This window comes from Monodelphis domestica, chromosome 4 (genome assembly GCF_027887165.1).
Source record: "Monodelphis domestica isolate mMonDom1 chromosome 4, mMonDom1.pri, whole genome shotgun sequence".
In the NCBI taxonomy this organism is placed as follows: Eukaryota; Metazoa; Chordata; class Mammalia; order Didelphimorphia; family Didelphidae; genus Monodelphis; species Monodelphis domestica.
Genome location: NC_077230.1, coordinates 294,812,109 through 294,829,967, shown reverse-complemented (window position 1 = coordinate 294,829,967; position 17,859 = coordinate 294,812,109). Strand labels below are relative to the sequence as shown.

At 32.8% G+C, this 17,859-nt stretch overlaps 1 protein-coding gene across 3 annotated transcripts in view; it reads left to right on the top strand.

Annotated features, from left to right (window-relative positions):
• The window catches only part of MIPEP (mitochondrial intermediate peptidase), a 189,192-nt gene that overhangs the window by 129,700 nt on the left and 41,633 nt on the right, over window positions 1-17,859 (top strand). The window contains exons 18-19 of one of the 3 annotated variants that reach the window (XR_008911377.1): window positions 3,923-4,044; window positions 12,423-12,502. Coding sequence is in view for 2 of the 3 variants with exons in the window: in XM_001375696.4 (XP_001375733.2) it covers window positions 3,923-4,044; window positions 12,423-12,496 (196 nt within the window). In the remaining variant the exon portion in view is untranslated. Of the gene's footprint in view, window positions 1-3,922; window positions 4,045-12,422; window positions 12,503-17,859 lie in introns of those variants that run through there. The other 2 variants (XM_001375696.4, XM_056794692.1) reach the window with 2 other exon arrangements.

The window sequence follows — 17,859 nt, the reverse complement described above, 5'->3', positions numbered from 1 at the left end:
AATGATAATTGATGATATTTGCCCAATCAGCTGAGGGCTCAGTCACTAGACCTGGAATCAGGACAGCAGTCCTGAGTTCAAATATAACCTGAGACACTTAGTAACATTGTGATTCTGGGCAAATCATTTAACTAATGTTTACCTTAGTTTCCTCAGCTGTAAGATGGGGACATTAATAACTCCTACCCAAAAAGGTCATTATGAGGCTCAAATGAAATATTTGTAAAATGCTTAGCACAGTACCTGGCACATAGTAGATATTTCTTATCCCTCTTTACTCCGCTTTACTTGCTCCACAGGGTTATGAGTAAAAGACAATTAACTTGAAAGCTCCAGATAAATTTAAGTTACTGCTCCTATCAACCTATCTTATGTATTGCCAACTACAGTTGCCACATAGCTATAAGTAGAAAAGTGCCATAGTAGATGATTAAGACATGTTTGTTGGATTTAATTATGTAACTGATGTATCCATCATCCCTAAACCCCACACTGAAGCATCTATTCCTTATGCCTGTCTCATGACACACTTTGTTGCAACCTAGTTCTCTAAATCAAGGAAAATAATCAAACTCAGGCATACTTGGTATAAAACTCTGCTGAAGACAGTAAAGAAAAGGGAATGGTGAGCCGTAAGTTCTGAGTTTTACTTTATTACTTTGAGAAAGTAATTCTCTATTTGTTAGAGGTGATTCATTAATGTAACAAACAGTATTCCTTGTGAGGATCATCTGTGCCTTTATGTCACTTTATTATCCACAAGTGAAAAAGGGAGGAGGCTCCTTAGGCAGAAAAAAGAAGAGATTTATTCTCTTATTTCCAAAAATCTAGGTAAAGTTTCATATACAGAACTTTAAGAGTAAAGTTTTCTTTATATATCCAATTTATTTCAGAAATATAAAATATTTAAATTTACAAGTGTGTCTTGAATATGCTTTTATTTTTATATCTTGTTTTTGTTGTTACATTGTTATAGATCTTAAGCTATAATAGGCTTATATATTTATACTTTGAGAAAATTCCTCAATAAATTAGAATGTAAATTTCTAGGTTTTGTTTTTAGAAAAAGAATAGTTTATAATGAGGCAATTCTCACATAGAATATTTTATTTTTATTTGAAAGATATATTCACAATTAAATTCTTTGTTCAACAAGAATAAATATATTTAGTATTAAAACTTTGAATTTCTTTTTTAAAATAAATTTTATTGAAACTTATTTTGACGTTTACTGCAAGCATTGACAGAAAAAAACAAAAGAAGAAATAATGAACTATACAATCAGAAAGAAAATTACTATACATGATTCTACATTTTTTATGGTACAATGATATTCTATTTAATTCATAAGTATTGAACACTTGGTTTTAAGATTTTTGCATTTCAATTAATCTGCTAAAATTTTTTTCTTGATTAGCTTATTGATTAATGGATTCATTGCTATCCATCAGCTCCTTGTGAATAGGTAGTAGTAGAAGACCTCTAAGTCAAGCATTATGCTTATTTGGGGGATCCTTTTTTAGTTCCATATTGATTTCCAAAAAGTTTGAAGCTACTTTTAGTTTCATTAACAATCTAATACTTGCCTAATTTTTAAAATCATGACCACATCAGTTTTGAATGATCTCTGCTAATTTGATGGGTGTCAGGTAGAATCTCAGAGTTGCTTTTGTTTTATTATACCTCTTTTATATATTGTGAACAAGGGAATGACCAGAAAAAGGAAATTTGAAGTTTGGAGAAATGCATCAGAAGAGGAGCAAATGGAACTTTAAAATTTTAAAATATTTTCTATTTTTTAATTAATTTTATTTTTTTAATTTAAAAATTTTAATAATTAATTAGTACATTTTAATTAATCACACCTGGGGTGCCAAAATTGTAATAGCAAGGGGACTTTGAAAAGGAAGGAACCAATGAACAGCTGTTTGGGGATTGGATTCCATGTGACACTTCCTCCCCCCTTCCCTAAGCAGAGGAGTCAGTCAGGCTAGACTAAAAAGGTAAGTCAGATTTTCCTTCAGCCTCCTTCTTGTAATGATGGAATTTGAAGCTCCCCTCCTAACACAAAGGCTCTGATTCAAGTTCTATTATAAATCAAGATATCTAATTTATTTGGGTCTGAGGTTGTTGAAAAAAGTAAGGAAAGGATAATGAAAGGACAGAGGAAAGAGGAAGTCCCTAAGAGTTTCTTTCCTATATAGCTTTTGAGGATTTAACCAAGGAAATCTTTTCAGGAATAAGCTCTGGGTTCCCCTAAGGGAAAAAGAGAGTCTTTATCCCAAATATTGGCCCCAGTTGAGAATTGAGATCTTCTGTTCAAGCAAAGGATATAGAGATTTATAATTCCTCCCATCCAACTCCAAAGAGTCCTAGATAAGAACTTTGGGTCTTTTCCTCCAAATGCTTTTGAGCCTGGATGGAATTCCATCCCATCCCTTTAGGTCTTGTGAAGTTCCATTTGCTCCTCTTCAGATGCATTTCTTCAAACTTCAAATTTCCTTGTTTCTGGTCATTCCCTTGTTCACAATATCTAGAGTCAATGCAGCTATTCTTCTGGTTCTACAGATTATTTTCCATCCATGACTTCATGTACATGTGTCACCAGAGACCCACTCATTCAGCTGGAAGCTTTTACCTAGATTTTGGACATTGTATACCAGCAGAACTTAAGGGTTCTAACCCTTCCCTGATATTATGGAGTTGGCCTACTGTTTCTCAGATATTATCATCTTTTAATGAATATTGTTATTTTGTACAACAAAACAGCAGTTTCTTTCATACCAGTTCATTAAAGAAAGTGGGAATGTTTAACTTAGAGAAGAAATTTGGGGGTATCATGATAACTCTTCAAGTTTTTGAAAGGATTTATAGCACTCTTTATTTTTAAGAATACTTTGTACCAAAACCAAAATTAGAGTTATTTTGTTGTTCTTCAGTGTTTGAAAATTGATTCAGGAAAATTGTTCTTAGACAATGCAGCATTATTGAAAAATAACAATGTTTTAAGAACTCCAAATTTTTTGTTGCTTAAATTGTTGCTGATAATTGGTCATTCCAAGCTGGCTATGAAGATATACCAATTAGTTTACTATAAATGCTTGGCAGTATTTCCCCAAATTATTGATGCTGTATTATCCTATCTTAGCTTTCTAGTCAAGAAAGAATAATGTCTCACTTATAAAGGACCTTATAGTTTACAAAACACTTTCTTACCAATAGCCCTATGAGATAGGTAGCATTACTCCATGTAACAGATGAGAAAACTAAGGTTCAGAAAAGTAAAGTATTTGGCATAGCCTTGTGGCTCATAGGTGCCAGAGTCAGTACTATCAACCCAAATATATGTCATATTACTCAAGTCCAGTGATCCTCCCATGGCATCATGTTACCTCCTCAATAGTTCTCTATACTTTGTGAAACCTCATTGGATTTCAGTTCCTTTAGCTTTTGATGCAAGATGATTTCAGGAAAAAGCTGGAAAGATCTACAGGAACTGATGCAGAACTGGGAAAACCTTGTACACAAAACAGCAATATTTTATGATGATTATCTGTGAAAATTTGACAATTCCTGATCACTGCTTTTTATATGCTTGTAATAACTCTGTTTCACTTAATTTCACCCAAGTTGTTCTGTTCGTATAACTTAAATGTGGCAAAAGGAGAGGAAGTGTTAGAATATTTAGAAATAAATAAAAAAAAGACCAAACTCTTGGTAAAAGATCAAACTCTGCATTTACATGATATAACCCCTTAGAATATAAAATGTTAAAAACATTAATTAGAGTGATTGATTGTCTCTCCAATGTACAATTTAGATTGGCAGAATTTGTTTGAGGTTTTTATTTAAATGCTTTCATTTTCTTTTTAGAACATTGCATTCGCAAAACCTAGTGCTATTTTTCTTCTCTTCAATCCAGGCCTGGCAACTGAGATTCAGTCATCTTGTAGGGTATGGTGCCAAGTACTACTCCTACCTCATGTCTAGGGCAGTAGCTTCCATGGTTTGGAAAGAGTGTTTTATGCAGGACCCATTTAACAGGTAAGAAAAAAAATGTATAAAGTGTCAATAATCTCAATTATACTAGATCCCATTTCTCTGGAGGTCATGCTTTGGACAACTTTGGTTATGAAGAATTAAATCCCAGACTTAGGATTGAGTTTTCTTATAGACAAATGGCTATTATAAGCCTCATGCTATTTATGGCATTTAAAAGGCAAAATGACTTTTAGGGCCCTCTTACTCAGATCATTACTGTATAAAAGCTGGTAGCAGTTGAGAAACAAGAGTATGCACTGGCAGCAGAGCAAAGTGACAGTGAAGAGCACATGAAAGAGACCAAAAAAAAAAAAAGCAGAAAAAGCTCTATAAAAATAGAGCTATCTTGCCCTTCAGCATATGTAACTGCAAACAGCTTCATATACTTTAGTGGTCCTGCAGGAATAGCTCATGCAATCACTTGACAGTATGGTAGTTATAATAGTGACTCAGAAGCATCTATTGAAGGTTAAAGAACATCCAATATACTTTATTTAGAATTCCCTTTACAGTATTCTTAAGAATACTTAAGAATTAAGAATACTTAATAATTCTTAAGAAAGGAGTTTTTACTCTCCAAAATATAAACTGTCATTAAAAATTAACGTACCCTGGGAGGTAGCTAGGTGGCTCAGTAAATAGAAAGCCAGGCCTAGATCCTGGGTTCAAATTTGACCTCAGACATTTTCTAAATGCCAAATAATTTAGCCTCCAATACCATTCTTCTGCCTTGGAACCAGTAACAGTATTGATTCTGTGATGGGAAGGTAAAAGGTTTGGGGTTTTTTTTTTCTTAAGAAAAGAAAAAAGGGAAATTAACTCACCTCATTCTCTCATAATTTCAGATAATGAAGAATTCCTACTTAATTTATTAATTATTTATATATATATAATATACATATATTATATATATATATATCAATAATTAATGAAATTAAATTTCAGTGACTAACCAAAAGGAGGCTAGCAGTACTCCTTCAAAACAAAATCCAACTTTTCCTTATAAAGTCACACACTGACCTCCCTTTACATCTTTTCCACATTTTGGGACCAGGATACTAGCAACCCAGGCAGTTTATTTAGTTAGCCCACAAAGTATTGGACCTTTGGGGTCAAGAGGCCTTGTTATGAATCCCATCTCTGACATTTACTAACTGAACTTAAACAAGACACTTACTATCTTATATAGATAACTTCCTTATCTGTAAAATGAGGATGATAATAATATTACCTAGCATTTATATCATACTTTTCACATTTGCAATGTGCTGTACAGATATTAGCTCAATCAATCTTCACAAGAACCTGAGAGGAAAGTGCTATTATTATCCCTCATTTTATTGACGGAAGAAAATGGAATAAACATTTACCTACCCTGTACTAGATACTGTACTAAGTGCTTTACAAATATTATCTCATTTGATCCTCACAACTACCTTGTGAGGTAAGTGCTACTGATATCCTCATATTATACTTGAGGAAACTGAGAGAGGCAGAATTTAAGTGACTTGTCCAAGGCCTCACTAGTAGGTGTCTGGGACTGGATCCGAATTTAAGTCTTCCTGACTCTAAGCCTGATACTCTATCTGCTGTGCCACCTCACTTACCTATCTTAAGAATAGTATCCTGGTGGCAGCTAGGTGGCTCAGTGGATTGAGAGTCAGGCCTAGAGACGGGAGGTCCTGGGTTCAAATCTGGCCTCAGACACTTCCCAGCTGTGTGACCCTGGGCAAGTCACTTGACCCCCATTGCCTAGCCCTTGCCACTCTTCTGCCTTGGAGCCAATACACAATATTGACTCTAAGACAGAAGGTAAGCATTTTTATAAAAAATAAAAAAATTTTAAAAAAAGAATAGTTTCCTTACCTATTATTGCCAGACTACTATATGCTACTCTTCACATAACTGCATAGTTATATTTGTCAGATTAGCACTTGCTATTTTGGGTTCTGAGGGAATAAGCTATGGTACCACTGAGTTTGACAACTCCTAGCTTTGTGGTTTACCAGGTAGCTAAGCAGCTGAGTACCTAGACAAGGGAAAGGCAATCCATTTTTTAGAAAATGTGGAAAAAATACCAGATAAAGTAAACATTAAGCAAAAGATTTCCCTTTGATGATAAGAGTTGATTACCAGGTGGTAATTTTTTTTACCTGAAGATTATAATGTTCCCAGTTAGAGGTGATCTTCATTCCTCACACTGTTGAAGTCATAGATCCTTGAAATATTGAAGTGTAAGACAGGTTTTCAAAAAGAAAAGGGAAGGTAGTAGCAAAAGAGGGTAAGGTTTGTTTCAGAAAACCTTTTTTGCCTTGGCTCCACGTTTATGTAAGCCCTTTATTTTCTTAAGTTTGTACCTGAAGAAAAATTGACTGTTAACACTGGTGCAGCTAGTATCATAACCATTGCTAAAATTCTTTAAATTCCTAGTTTCTTTCAGTGCTCAGTTCAAATACTATCTCCTCTATAAGGCCTTTCTGGATTCAGCTGCTGATCCTTCTGCACCCCTTGCCCCACTTCTGTATGTGTACATGTTGTCTCCTCCTCTAGAATATAAGCTGCTTTAGGACAAGGATAATTTATCTGATTTTTTTCTTCATATTTGTAGCTTCATGGCCTATTATAATGTCTGGCACATAGTGGGTGCTTAATAAATGCTTGTTGGTGGACTAGTTTAAAATGTTTTACCTACCTGTTAAGTATTCCTTTCCAGAAGAATTTTCCAATCACCTACAATAATCCATTTTCACAACTTCCTTAAGGGAATCTTAAGGGAAGAGGAAAAGGGGTAGATCTACTGTTTCCTTTTTTTCTCTATACCTTATAATCCTAAACCATAATCACTTAACCACGTGTTCAAAAGTATTAGTCAAATTGGCATGTTTTCTAACCCACCTGACAATAACAGGTAAACAATTATTCTTCTTGAGCACCAAACCTTTCTTTGTAATATTGAACTGTTTACCTTTATAGAATAAGTAGTTTGTAAAGCATGGACTCTGTAGACCTAATACTACTACAACTATTATTATTATTATTACCACCTTTTCTAGTAATAGTAATATTATATTATAATACTATATACTTCTGCTACTGTTATTATTAGTACTATTACCACCACTACTATTACTAAATGTGAGAGCTTTACCATTCTCAAAACATTTTTCATTTTGATTATCTCACTTAATTCTCACAACCTATCAGGTAGCTAAGGGAAGACTAAGGCTCAGAGAAGTGTCAGGGCTAGTAATGGCAGACATGAAAATCACATGGAAGTCTTCTGATTCCTAACCTAGGAATCTTTGTTTCATTGCACCACATTTTTTTCTAAGAGAATTCACTTCAACTTCAGATTGTATTCCATAACTTATGACCCTTTATTCAGGTTAATTGACCAAAATTTGTTAGTGTATTACATGAACCTGATTTAACATAATGTTAAATTGTGTCCATAGTTTAGCACCAGTATGTTTATTTTCTACAGTCTCCTTTTCAGACTACAACCAGATGTTTTGCTTGTCTCATTATTTTCAAAGCATTTAAAGCCTTAATTTGACTATAAAAGATAAGTGTTTGGAGATGCAACTCAAAACATCTGGAATATAACTTAATTCTATAAAATAAGAAGAAGCAAAATTATCTAATCTAAAGAAAGAGATTACCAAAGCATTGTTGACTGGGGTAGCTGGGTGCCTCAGTGGATAGAGAGCCAAGCTTAGAGACTGGATATCCTGGGTTCAGATTTGGTCTCAGGCACTTCTAGCTCTGTGACTTTGGGCAAATTGCTTAATCCCAATTGAATAGCCCTTACCACTCTTTTTCCTTGGAACTAATAATTATTATCAATTCTAAGATTTTTAAAAAAACTAAAATGTTGTTGACTCGGCTTCAATTTAATATATGCTGTTCTCTTGCTGATAATGCCTTTATTTCTCTTTGATATGATTGCTTATGTATATGTGCTTATTTGCAGTGTTTAACTAGCTTTGTAATAACTATAAAATTTGAATGAATAAAATTTACCAAAAATGCAACATACTTAGCACATTTCAAATTTTTGGTGCCAAATATCCTTACTGGATGTTACTCAAATGGGAGTAACATGGGAGAGCAGAACACAAACTAGGTAAGTGAAGTGAACAACAAAATGCCTGAAGATGGACTAATAAGATTTAACCAAGAAAGGCAAATGGAAGATCAAGTTCAATAGACTTAGGTGCATTAGCGGTATCTCCTGGACTGACTGTAGTTCTCCTGTTGCCACTAACTCTAAATGTGTGCCTCACCACTACCTGTATAAATGTACTACTTCTTTCATTCTTATCTCCTCCATGCCTTAGCCTAATATCCTATTAATACTCCCTTCCTTTTAAGGAACTTGTCCCAAACCTGGAATGTTTTCTCACTTCACTTTAGACTCTTAGAATCCCCTGCTCCCTTTAAGGCAGGGGTTCTCAACCATTCGTTTGGACCCCTATGGTACTCTACTTAAGTCTACTGATCCCTTTCAGGGTAATAGTCCTAAATGTATGCTGTGCAAAAGACTGAAAAGAAAGCTAATTATATTGAAATACTGTTATCAATCTATTTAAAAAATAAAACATGTTCACAGGCCCCAGAGTAAGACCCTCGCTTTAAGACTAATACTTTGTTTAAAAGATATAATAGATAATGAAGAATTATCATTACTAAACCTATATGCACCAAATGTTATAGTGTCCAAATTTTTAAAGGAAAAGCTAAAGGATTTACAGGGAGAAATAAATAATAAAACTATAATAGTTGTAACATTTCCTTTTAAAAAGTAGATAAAAGTAACTGAAAAATAAATAAGAAATCAAAGAAGTCACAGGGATAAGCAAAATCTTACATAAGTTAGATGACATCTATCTTGAGAGAACTGAATGGAAATAGAATGAAGAATCTTTTCTTAGTGGTGCATGGTATTTTACAAAAATGGAGCAAATATTATTGTTATAGTTAGAAATTTATCTTGAAGACCTTATATTAGATTTATAACTATTTATTAGTAAAGAGAAAAAGAGAATGTGTAGTCTACCTAGGAAGTCTCCAATCTTAGCTGTATCTTTAATTCTCCAAATCCCTTTACCAACAGCTCAGCTTCAAGCCTTGGTTTCTTAGAGATTTAAGATTAGGTAATGATGGAAGAAGTGTGCACTATCTCTCTCTCTCATCATCCCTCTCTAATTCCCTTCTTCCTTCTCCCTCTTCTTCCATCCCTCTCCACCTTCTCCCTCTCACCCCCTCTGGCCAGCAATAGCAATAAGAGAGGAAAACAAAATTGAAGGAATCAAAATGGACAAAGAGGTAATAAAGCTAACTCTTTTTGCATGCGATATCATGAGAGAGATTCCTAAAGATTCAACTAAAAATTAGCTGAAAATAATCACTTTTAGCAAAGTAGCAAGATATGAAATTAACCCAAATAAATCAACATTTTTATATGTTACCAACAATGTCCTGAAAATAGTAAGAGGTAATCCATTTAAATTAACCGTAGATATATTAAGATACCTAGAAATCTATCTGCCAGAACAAACCCAGAAACTACATGAACATAATTATAAAACATTTTTATGTAGAGTAAAATTTAAATAATTGGCAAAATATTCATTATTCCTGTGTGGATGAACTAATTTAATTAAAATGATAATTCTACCTAATCTACTTATTCAATGTCACCCCAGTTAAACTACCAGCAAAATTATTTTATTAAACTAGAAAAAATAAGAAAATTCATTTGGAAAAACAAAAAGTCAAGAATAGCAAAAGAACTAATAAAATATTTAAGGAAGGTGGTTTAGCAGTACCAGATTTTGAATTATATTGTAAAGAAGAAATGATTAAATGGTACTGGCTATGAAATAGAAAAGTTGTTAGGAAAACTAGAAAGCAATCTGGCTTTTAGATAATAAACCAATAATTTCATAGCATTTACTAAGATAAGAACAAAATGGATCCATTACCTAGGCATATAAAGAGATATGAGTAAATTTAAAGAACCAAGATTATTTTACCTATAAGATTTATGGATAGAAGAATAACATATGAATAAACAAGAGATAGAAAGCATTGTGAGATATAAAATGAATAATTTTAATACATTCAATTGAAAAGGTTTTATACAAAAGAGATGAATGTAGCCAAGATTAAAGGAAAATAATAAGTTGGCTAAAATTTTTATAGATGTTTTCTCAGATAGCAATGTCATATCTAAAATATATATATATATAAGAAAAAATATATAGAGAGAACTTGTCAAATATATAAGAATATGAACCATTTTCCAATGGATAAATGGTCAAAAGATATGACCAGACAGTTTCTGGATGAAGAAACCAAAACTATGTATAACTATATTAAAAAATGTTCTAAATCATTATTGATTAGAGAAATGAAAATGAAAACAAATGAGATATTTCACTCCTATCATATTGTCTAAAATGATAAAAAGAGGAAATATGGAAAAATGAGAACACTAATACACTGTTGGTGGAACTGTAAGCTGATCCAGCCATTTTGGAGAGCAATCTGGAATTGTGTTCAAAGACTTATACCTTCTGACCCAGCAGTACCACTATTAGATTTCTTTCCTAAGGTGATCAGGGAAAAAGGAAAAGCATACATCTTCTAAAATATTTATAGCAGTTCTCTTTGTGGTGGCAAAGACCTGGAAATTGAAAGGATCCCCATAAGTTAGAGAATGGCTAACCAAATCATGGCAAATGATTGTGGTGAAATACTACTATGCCATAAGAAATGATGAACAGATAAATTTTGGAAAAACATGGAAAGATCTACATGAAATTATGAAAAATAAAATGACCAGAACCAAGAGAACATTATATACAACAGAAATATTGCTTGAAGAATGACTTGTGTCTATCCACCTCCAGAGAAAGAAGTGATAAATAGAAATAAGACAGTTTTATTTATACATATATCTTTTTGTCAATGATGCCTTCTCTAATGGTGGGGCAGGAGAGAGAGGGAATTAACTGGGCCTTTTAATGTAACAAACAAACTAATTAATTAGAAGAAGATTAATGTTTAAGGCTACTTTTTCCAAGAGTTTTTGCATTTACCCTGTATATATTTGTAATAAATACCTTTACATATGTGTGTGTGTATAATTTCCTACAGTAGAATATAAACTCTTTGAGGGTAAAAATGATTTCATTTTTGTACTTGTGCTTCCAGAGACTAGCACAATGCCTGGCATATAGTATATATGTAATAGATGATTGTTGAATTGACAAAAAGTTGCCAAAATATATATCTTGTAACAATCCTGGCACATTCTGTACTAGCTATGTAACTTGAATAGAATTATATGAACAGGGACATTGCTTTACAAACTACCTAACCTGAAAGGTAATTGGTTCAATATTACCATGAAAGCTTTGGTATTTAAGAAAAAATAATTGTTTCTCTGTTACTATCAGGAGAGTTAGAGACATGCCAATTTGGCAGACTAACACTTTTGAACATGTAGTTTAGGATTATAAGATGTAGAGAAAGAAGGAAACAAAGACCACTCTAGTCTAACTCCCTGGTTTTGTGCTTGGGGAAATACATGCAGAGAGATTCATTGACAGCAAAATGCATCAAGCATCCAAGTTTTGTACTTTCAACTATATCATTCATACCCCCCTCCCAACAAGGTAATTATTGACTCCTCTATGGACTATATTTTCACTAACTGGAAGAATTTCATTCTATAAGACTTCCATGAATCCAGATTTATTCATTTTTAAAGGTTGTCTTATACAAAAGATTGTATGATATTATGTTTTTCCTGTTGATAGTGTGTCCTCCATTTCTATCACAGTGTGAAGGGGACCTGAGTTCTCAAAGGTACTGTAAGCTGAGCAGAAGAGTTACTGCAGCTACCAGAAAGGGTGCTGAGTACCTACCTAGCAATCATATTTCTGTTGGCCAAGGATCAGTGTAGCCAGGTTCAGAAAGAGGCTTATTATAAAAGGGTTGACCATCAGCTAATGAATATTTTGGCCATGCCAATATAAAAGCACTTACTAAGACATTGAAGGGTTGTAATCAACATTTGTAATTAAAAGGCTATCTTTTATTGACTTATTTATAAAAGATATTTCATGAAACAAAATAATTTTATAATATATGCTACATCTGAATTTGTTTATGTTAATGTAATTGAAAGTCTGAATTGAAGTTTTGGAAATGGGAAAAGAATGAAAGTAAGAATTGTCTCAAGGTGTCTCAAAATATTTATTACGGATATATCATTGTCAGTTCAGTTGGGAAACCTGAGACAGTTGTGACTGGAAGCGGAACAGGTTGTAAATGCAGGTGGCTGTAACCTTATCTGTCTGTTCCTCCAGGGCAATGGGGGAGCGCTATCGCAGGGAGATGCTGGCACATGGTGGTGGCAAAGAGCCCATGCTCATGGTTCAAGGTAAAACAAAATTAGGATTGTTCTTTTCCTTTTTAAAATAGTTTATATGTTTTGGCAAGGCATCAACACTTGTGATTATATAGAATTAAAAACTTTTAACCTATTCTTAGCACAAATCTTTCATTTAGCCACGGTTTCAGAACAGTTTGACATCAATAGGGTCATACACATATGGAATTGTGGAAGGACTTTAACTTATAAAAGAGAACGATGTCATTAGTCAAAAAAATGATGTTTTGTTACTTGTATTAGATTTTATCTAAAGGCAAAATAAGATAATGGTTATAATTACTTTTTTAAATCAGAGAAAGTTTATATCAAGTACCTCATTGAAAGTTATTTAATTAATATGTTTGTAACTGACATTGTACCACCATCATCATTATATGTTTTCTTCACATTTTTTTTTCTAAAAGTACTAATGATTTTACTGGGTGCTTTATTCTTTATATACATGCATTAGACTATATAAAAACCTAGTTAAACTTTTTTCTCACTTAGATTGAAAGAGGCATATAAGACCTACCCTATAAAGTGAATAATTGTTAGATTGTGAGATTCATTTAAATGCTAGGGGAAAAAAATCAAGTGTTTTTTCTTTATTTTAGTAATGTCCCAGTAGGAAATTGCATTGAATTATTTCAAAATTATGCATGTTGTAAAAATTTACAGGCTCAAGTTGCAACAAGACAAATGATTCTATAGTCTAATCAACTTTGATGCAACTCATCTATGCCTGCTCCAATAATTCTTATGTGTGTTCTCTCAGAAGGTTGTTATTGGGTGCCCTTTCAGTATGTTGAACCTTGATGAGTTTCTACAATTTCTACAACCATTGTAAGGATATAAGTAGAATACTTGCCATCCCTTGAGTTATTCACCTTCCATCCCTTTCCCTGACTATATAGTATTACCCCATTTTCTTTTTTCATCATACATTTCTGTTGTGACATCTTTTATTACTATCTTCTAAATTCCCCATTGATAATATGCTGTAACATGCTCATGCCCACCATACTCATCTCCATTGCCCTCTGCATGATAGCCATTTTTAGTTCTTTGGAAACAGTTGTATCCCATATCTTGCTGCCATACAATGACAAAATATAAATACAATTCTTAGAATCCAGTGGTTCACATCATGCATGTTAAACAAAAAAGCTTTGTCTGAAATATATTTTTGTAGTAAAAGCTTGTTAGAAAATCCCTCAACATTAAATTGCTGTTTCCCAGTTGGAAATTTAGAACAAAATTTAAACTTATGGCATGCTATAATGTCTGCTTTGACCTTAAATTCGTTGTTTTTACAATAATACATTGAAAACTAGAGCTTCCATCATAAAAGGATTTATAAGACCCATTAAAATGTGATGCTTAAAATCAGCTGTTAATGCCTTTGTGTTGTTAAATCTCTTGTAATAATTGCTCTGAATGTCTTGTCAGTTATATAAATAGCAGTAAAATCGAAGGTACATTACAATTTATATCTTTTCTAATATGAGTGCCATTCTAAAAAGCTGTTTATAACTATACTATTTTTTCTTCCATTACTGTTATTCAATTTTAGATTGTGAAATGGGGTGTAGTTTAAAACGCTGTGGCTCATGCAACTTTTTTTCTACTTTCTTCCTGTCTGTCTCCTTTGTCCCTTCTCCAAGGCACTGTTATTTATAGTGGATATTTAAAGTTCTGTGCCTTTGAACCATTAGAGATTTTTTTTTGGTTGCCTAAATTCACAAACTCTTATTCTTCATCTGTTGAAATCATGTCAAACAATTCTAAGAAAGTTATTTAAGTAGGTCAGTTTATTCTGTTGAACTTGTGGTAGAATTTGTTGTATGATGTTATAAACATCATAAGTGGGTTTAACATATTCTCCAAACCAAATAAGAAATAGAGCAGCAGATTGATTTAATGATGCCTCTGTGGTAATCTTACCTTTAATACTCATTTGTTTTTGGAGTATGGTAAATAATATAAGCTCCCTATAAACTCAATATAAAATTTCTTAAAAGTTACATACATTATGAATTAATTTTAAAATTATTATCAATATCATTTTGAGAAAAATATAAAACTTTTTAAATTTTTCCACCTTTTGGAGAACCTGCTTCTGCTACTTGTAATAAATGAAAATTTCTAGTTGCCAACTACCATTTCTGTACTTCAAATCAAGATTACTTTGTGTACAAATTATACATATTTTCTAGAATTTAGCATTTTCTTTGTGAGGATTAGATAACTTCAATTTGTTTATTTCCCAACACCTGTATTTGTGTTTTTCCATAACATTTTAGATTGTTTAAAACAAGATAACATATTGTAGTAGAATCGCTTGCTCTGTTGCTTTGTGATTCTTGGACACGTCACTTTAGTTTCTCAAAGCTTTAATTTTCTCCATGTAACATGAATTTCATGAAAAATAAAAAATTATATATGCACTAAGTTAATATTTATGAATTAAAAGTTTGCCAAGGGCTTTTCTCACAACAAATTCATTAAATGAGTTGTACACAATTGTTTTTAAGATTAGAAAACAGAAAGGTTATAAATTGAGTAGAGTTGTTTAGCTGTTAAATTGCAGAGCTCAGACTTGAACCCTGGTCTTCTGATTCCAAGTACTTGATCTTTCTGATATCTCATGCTTTCTTGTTTTATTGAGTAAGATCATATTTAAAATCACATCATGAACAAGCACATTAATGCACTTTTGATGAAGCTTTGAACTGGTCTAGCCATTCTGGAAAGCAATTTTGAACTATTCCTCCAAAGACTATATTGCATATACCCTTAGCCCAGCAATACTACTATGAGGCTATACCCAAAGAAATTTTAAAAGAGAAAAAGTTTTACACACCTGTGTCCTCTGTGTGTGTGTGCGTGCATGTGTATCAAAAATGTGCATGCTGATACATCGAACCTATAGGAAATAAGGGTTTAAAAATTATAATCTTTCACTGGAGATTTTAAACTTGAGAGGTTATTTTAGCATCTACTAGGACAGATTCACAAAAACTTTTATGAATATTTTCCTATTTTTCATGAACAGAACAAATTGTCTATTAACACCAAACTTGCTGTTGATATTCCAGCACAAAGTTAATCTTATACTCTTATTTTCTCACTAAGATACACAACTGACTTTGCATGCACTACTCTTTAGGGGCATAATTGCAACACAAAATTTGAGATTAAAAAGTGAATAATGAAGATATGCAGTGAATGCTTGGGAAACTCTACAAAAAACTGTGAAGTAAACAAGACCAATGAGAAGCCTTCAATAACAGCTACTCCACAAACTTGTACACAGCATGCCTCTCTTTTTTTTCTTCTATTGGGTGGAGCACATGCAAGCATATGCGAGTAAAATGCCTAAAACAAATTATAGCATATGAATGTGAATCCGTTGTGCTGTAAGAAATGACATATGAGACAGTTCGGTGAAACCTGGAAAACTTCTGTATGAACTGATGTGAAGTGAGCAAAAGAAGGAGCTTATATACAGTAATAACAATTTTTAAGAAAAATGAATCAATTTGAAAGAGTTAAAAACTCTTATCAATTCAGTGATCAACGATGCTTCCAGAGAATTGGTGATATGGAATGCTCCCCACCTAATGACAGAAGGTTTCACCAATTTGGACATTTGTTTTATTTGACTACAGAAGAGAGAAAATAAATACACATTAACTAAAATTTAAATTATACTGTATTTGGCAAATGTAAATTCTGAATATGACTCAAAATATGAATTATTTGTTTTCTATACAATTTGGATATCATATATTGGATATCTAGAATCTCTACTGATCTATGAAAACTAATTTGAAAGAATCTAGTTGATTTAAAGTAATGAGGAAAACAGAACCAAGAAATATGGACTTTAAAATCTAGAGTCATAACAATATTTAACATGTATTTAGTAATGTATAGGTAAAAATACAGTATTTTAATATCTTCACATGTGACTAGAATGATGAATGGTTTAGTTTGATTGTTTCCTTTCTTTAGTCCAGCAAAGTTATTCGTCTTTTGCTTTTTGTCAAAGTGAATCAGAGTTGCACAAAGTCATGACCCAGTCATTGAAGTCCAGCAGCAAGACAGATATCAAGATTACCAGTGTTGGCTTGTGATGGATCATATGACCTTGGTGTCATCAGTGTCTGACCATGCTTTAAATACTCCATAGTGCCTGCTTTAGCCACCTTAATGGCCGTTGGATCAAATTGTTCTCATTTGCCCAACTGGTCAGGAGAAGTCTTCACATGTTTGGGGTAGACATCCACCTAACTCACCAGAAAGTCTGAGGCTCATTGGTTACCCTCAACCTGGTTTATTTATGTGCTGAGATGGTTTTTCTGCTTTGTGTCCCTTGTGCCTGCTATAGCTTCTTGGAGCCACAAGTGAGAGTTGGGTGAAAGGTGGATACTAAAGGTGGATGAGCAGCCCTGAAAAGGATTCAGAAAGCCCTTCTACTAGAGATACTAGTCCTCCCTGAACACGTCCACATAGCTCAAAATTAATGCCAATTTATTTTTAATGATTAAAACTGATTTGAGAAGAGTTTCTAAGAAGATGATAATATGAAAGTTCACAGAGGAGCCTAGGTCTTCCATATATATAGCAGCAAATATTGAAAAATAATACCACATTTCATACAAGTCAGGCTTAAACGATGGGAAAAACATTAGCTGCTCATGGATAGGTCAAGCTAATATAATAAAAATGACAAGCTTACCTAAATTAATTTGCCTATTCAGTGTCATATGAATTAAAACTATACAAAATTATTCATATAGTTAGAAAAAATAACAAAATTCATCTGGATGTATGTAGCCATACTATACTGTACTATAGACTATACTATACTATACTATAGACTATACTATACTATACTATACTATACTACACAGCAATAATCATCAAAACAATCTGGCACTGATTAGGAAATAGAGTAGTGAATCAATGGAATCAGCACACAGTAGTTAATGACCATAGTAACCTAGCATTCAATAAACTAAAAAATCCAAGCCTCTGGGAGAAGAAATCACTTTTTGACAAAGTTGCTCAGAAAACTGAAAATCAGTACGATGGAAATAAAACATAAACCAGCATCTCATACCATATACCACAATAAAGTCAAATTGGATACTTGATCTAAAAATAAAAAGAGACACCATAAACAAATTAGGAGAACATGGAAAAGTTTACCTGTCAGACTGATGAATAAGGGAAGGATTTGTAACTCAAAAAATATAGAGAACATTTCAAAAAATGAAATGAATAATTTTGATTACATTAAACTAAAAAGTTTCTGTATAAGTAAAACCAATTCAACCAAGATGAGAATATTTTATAGCAAA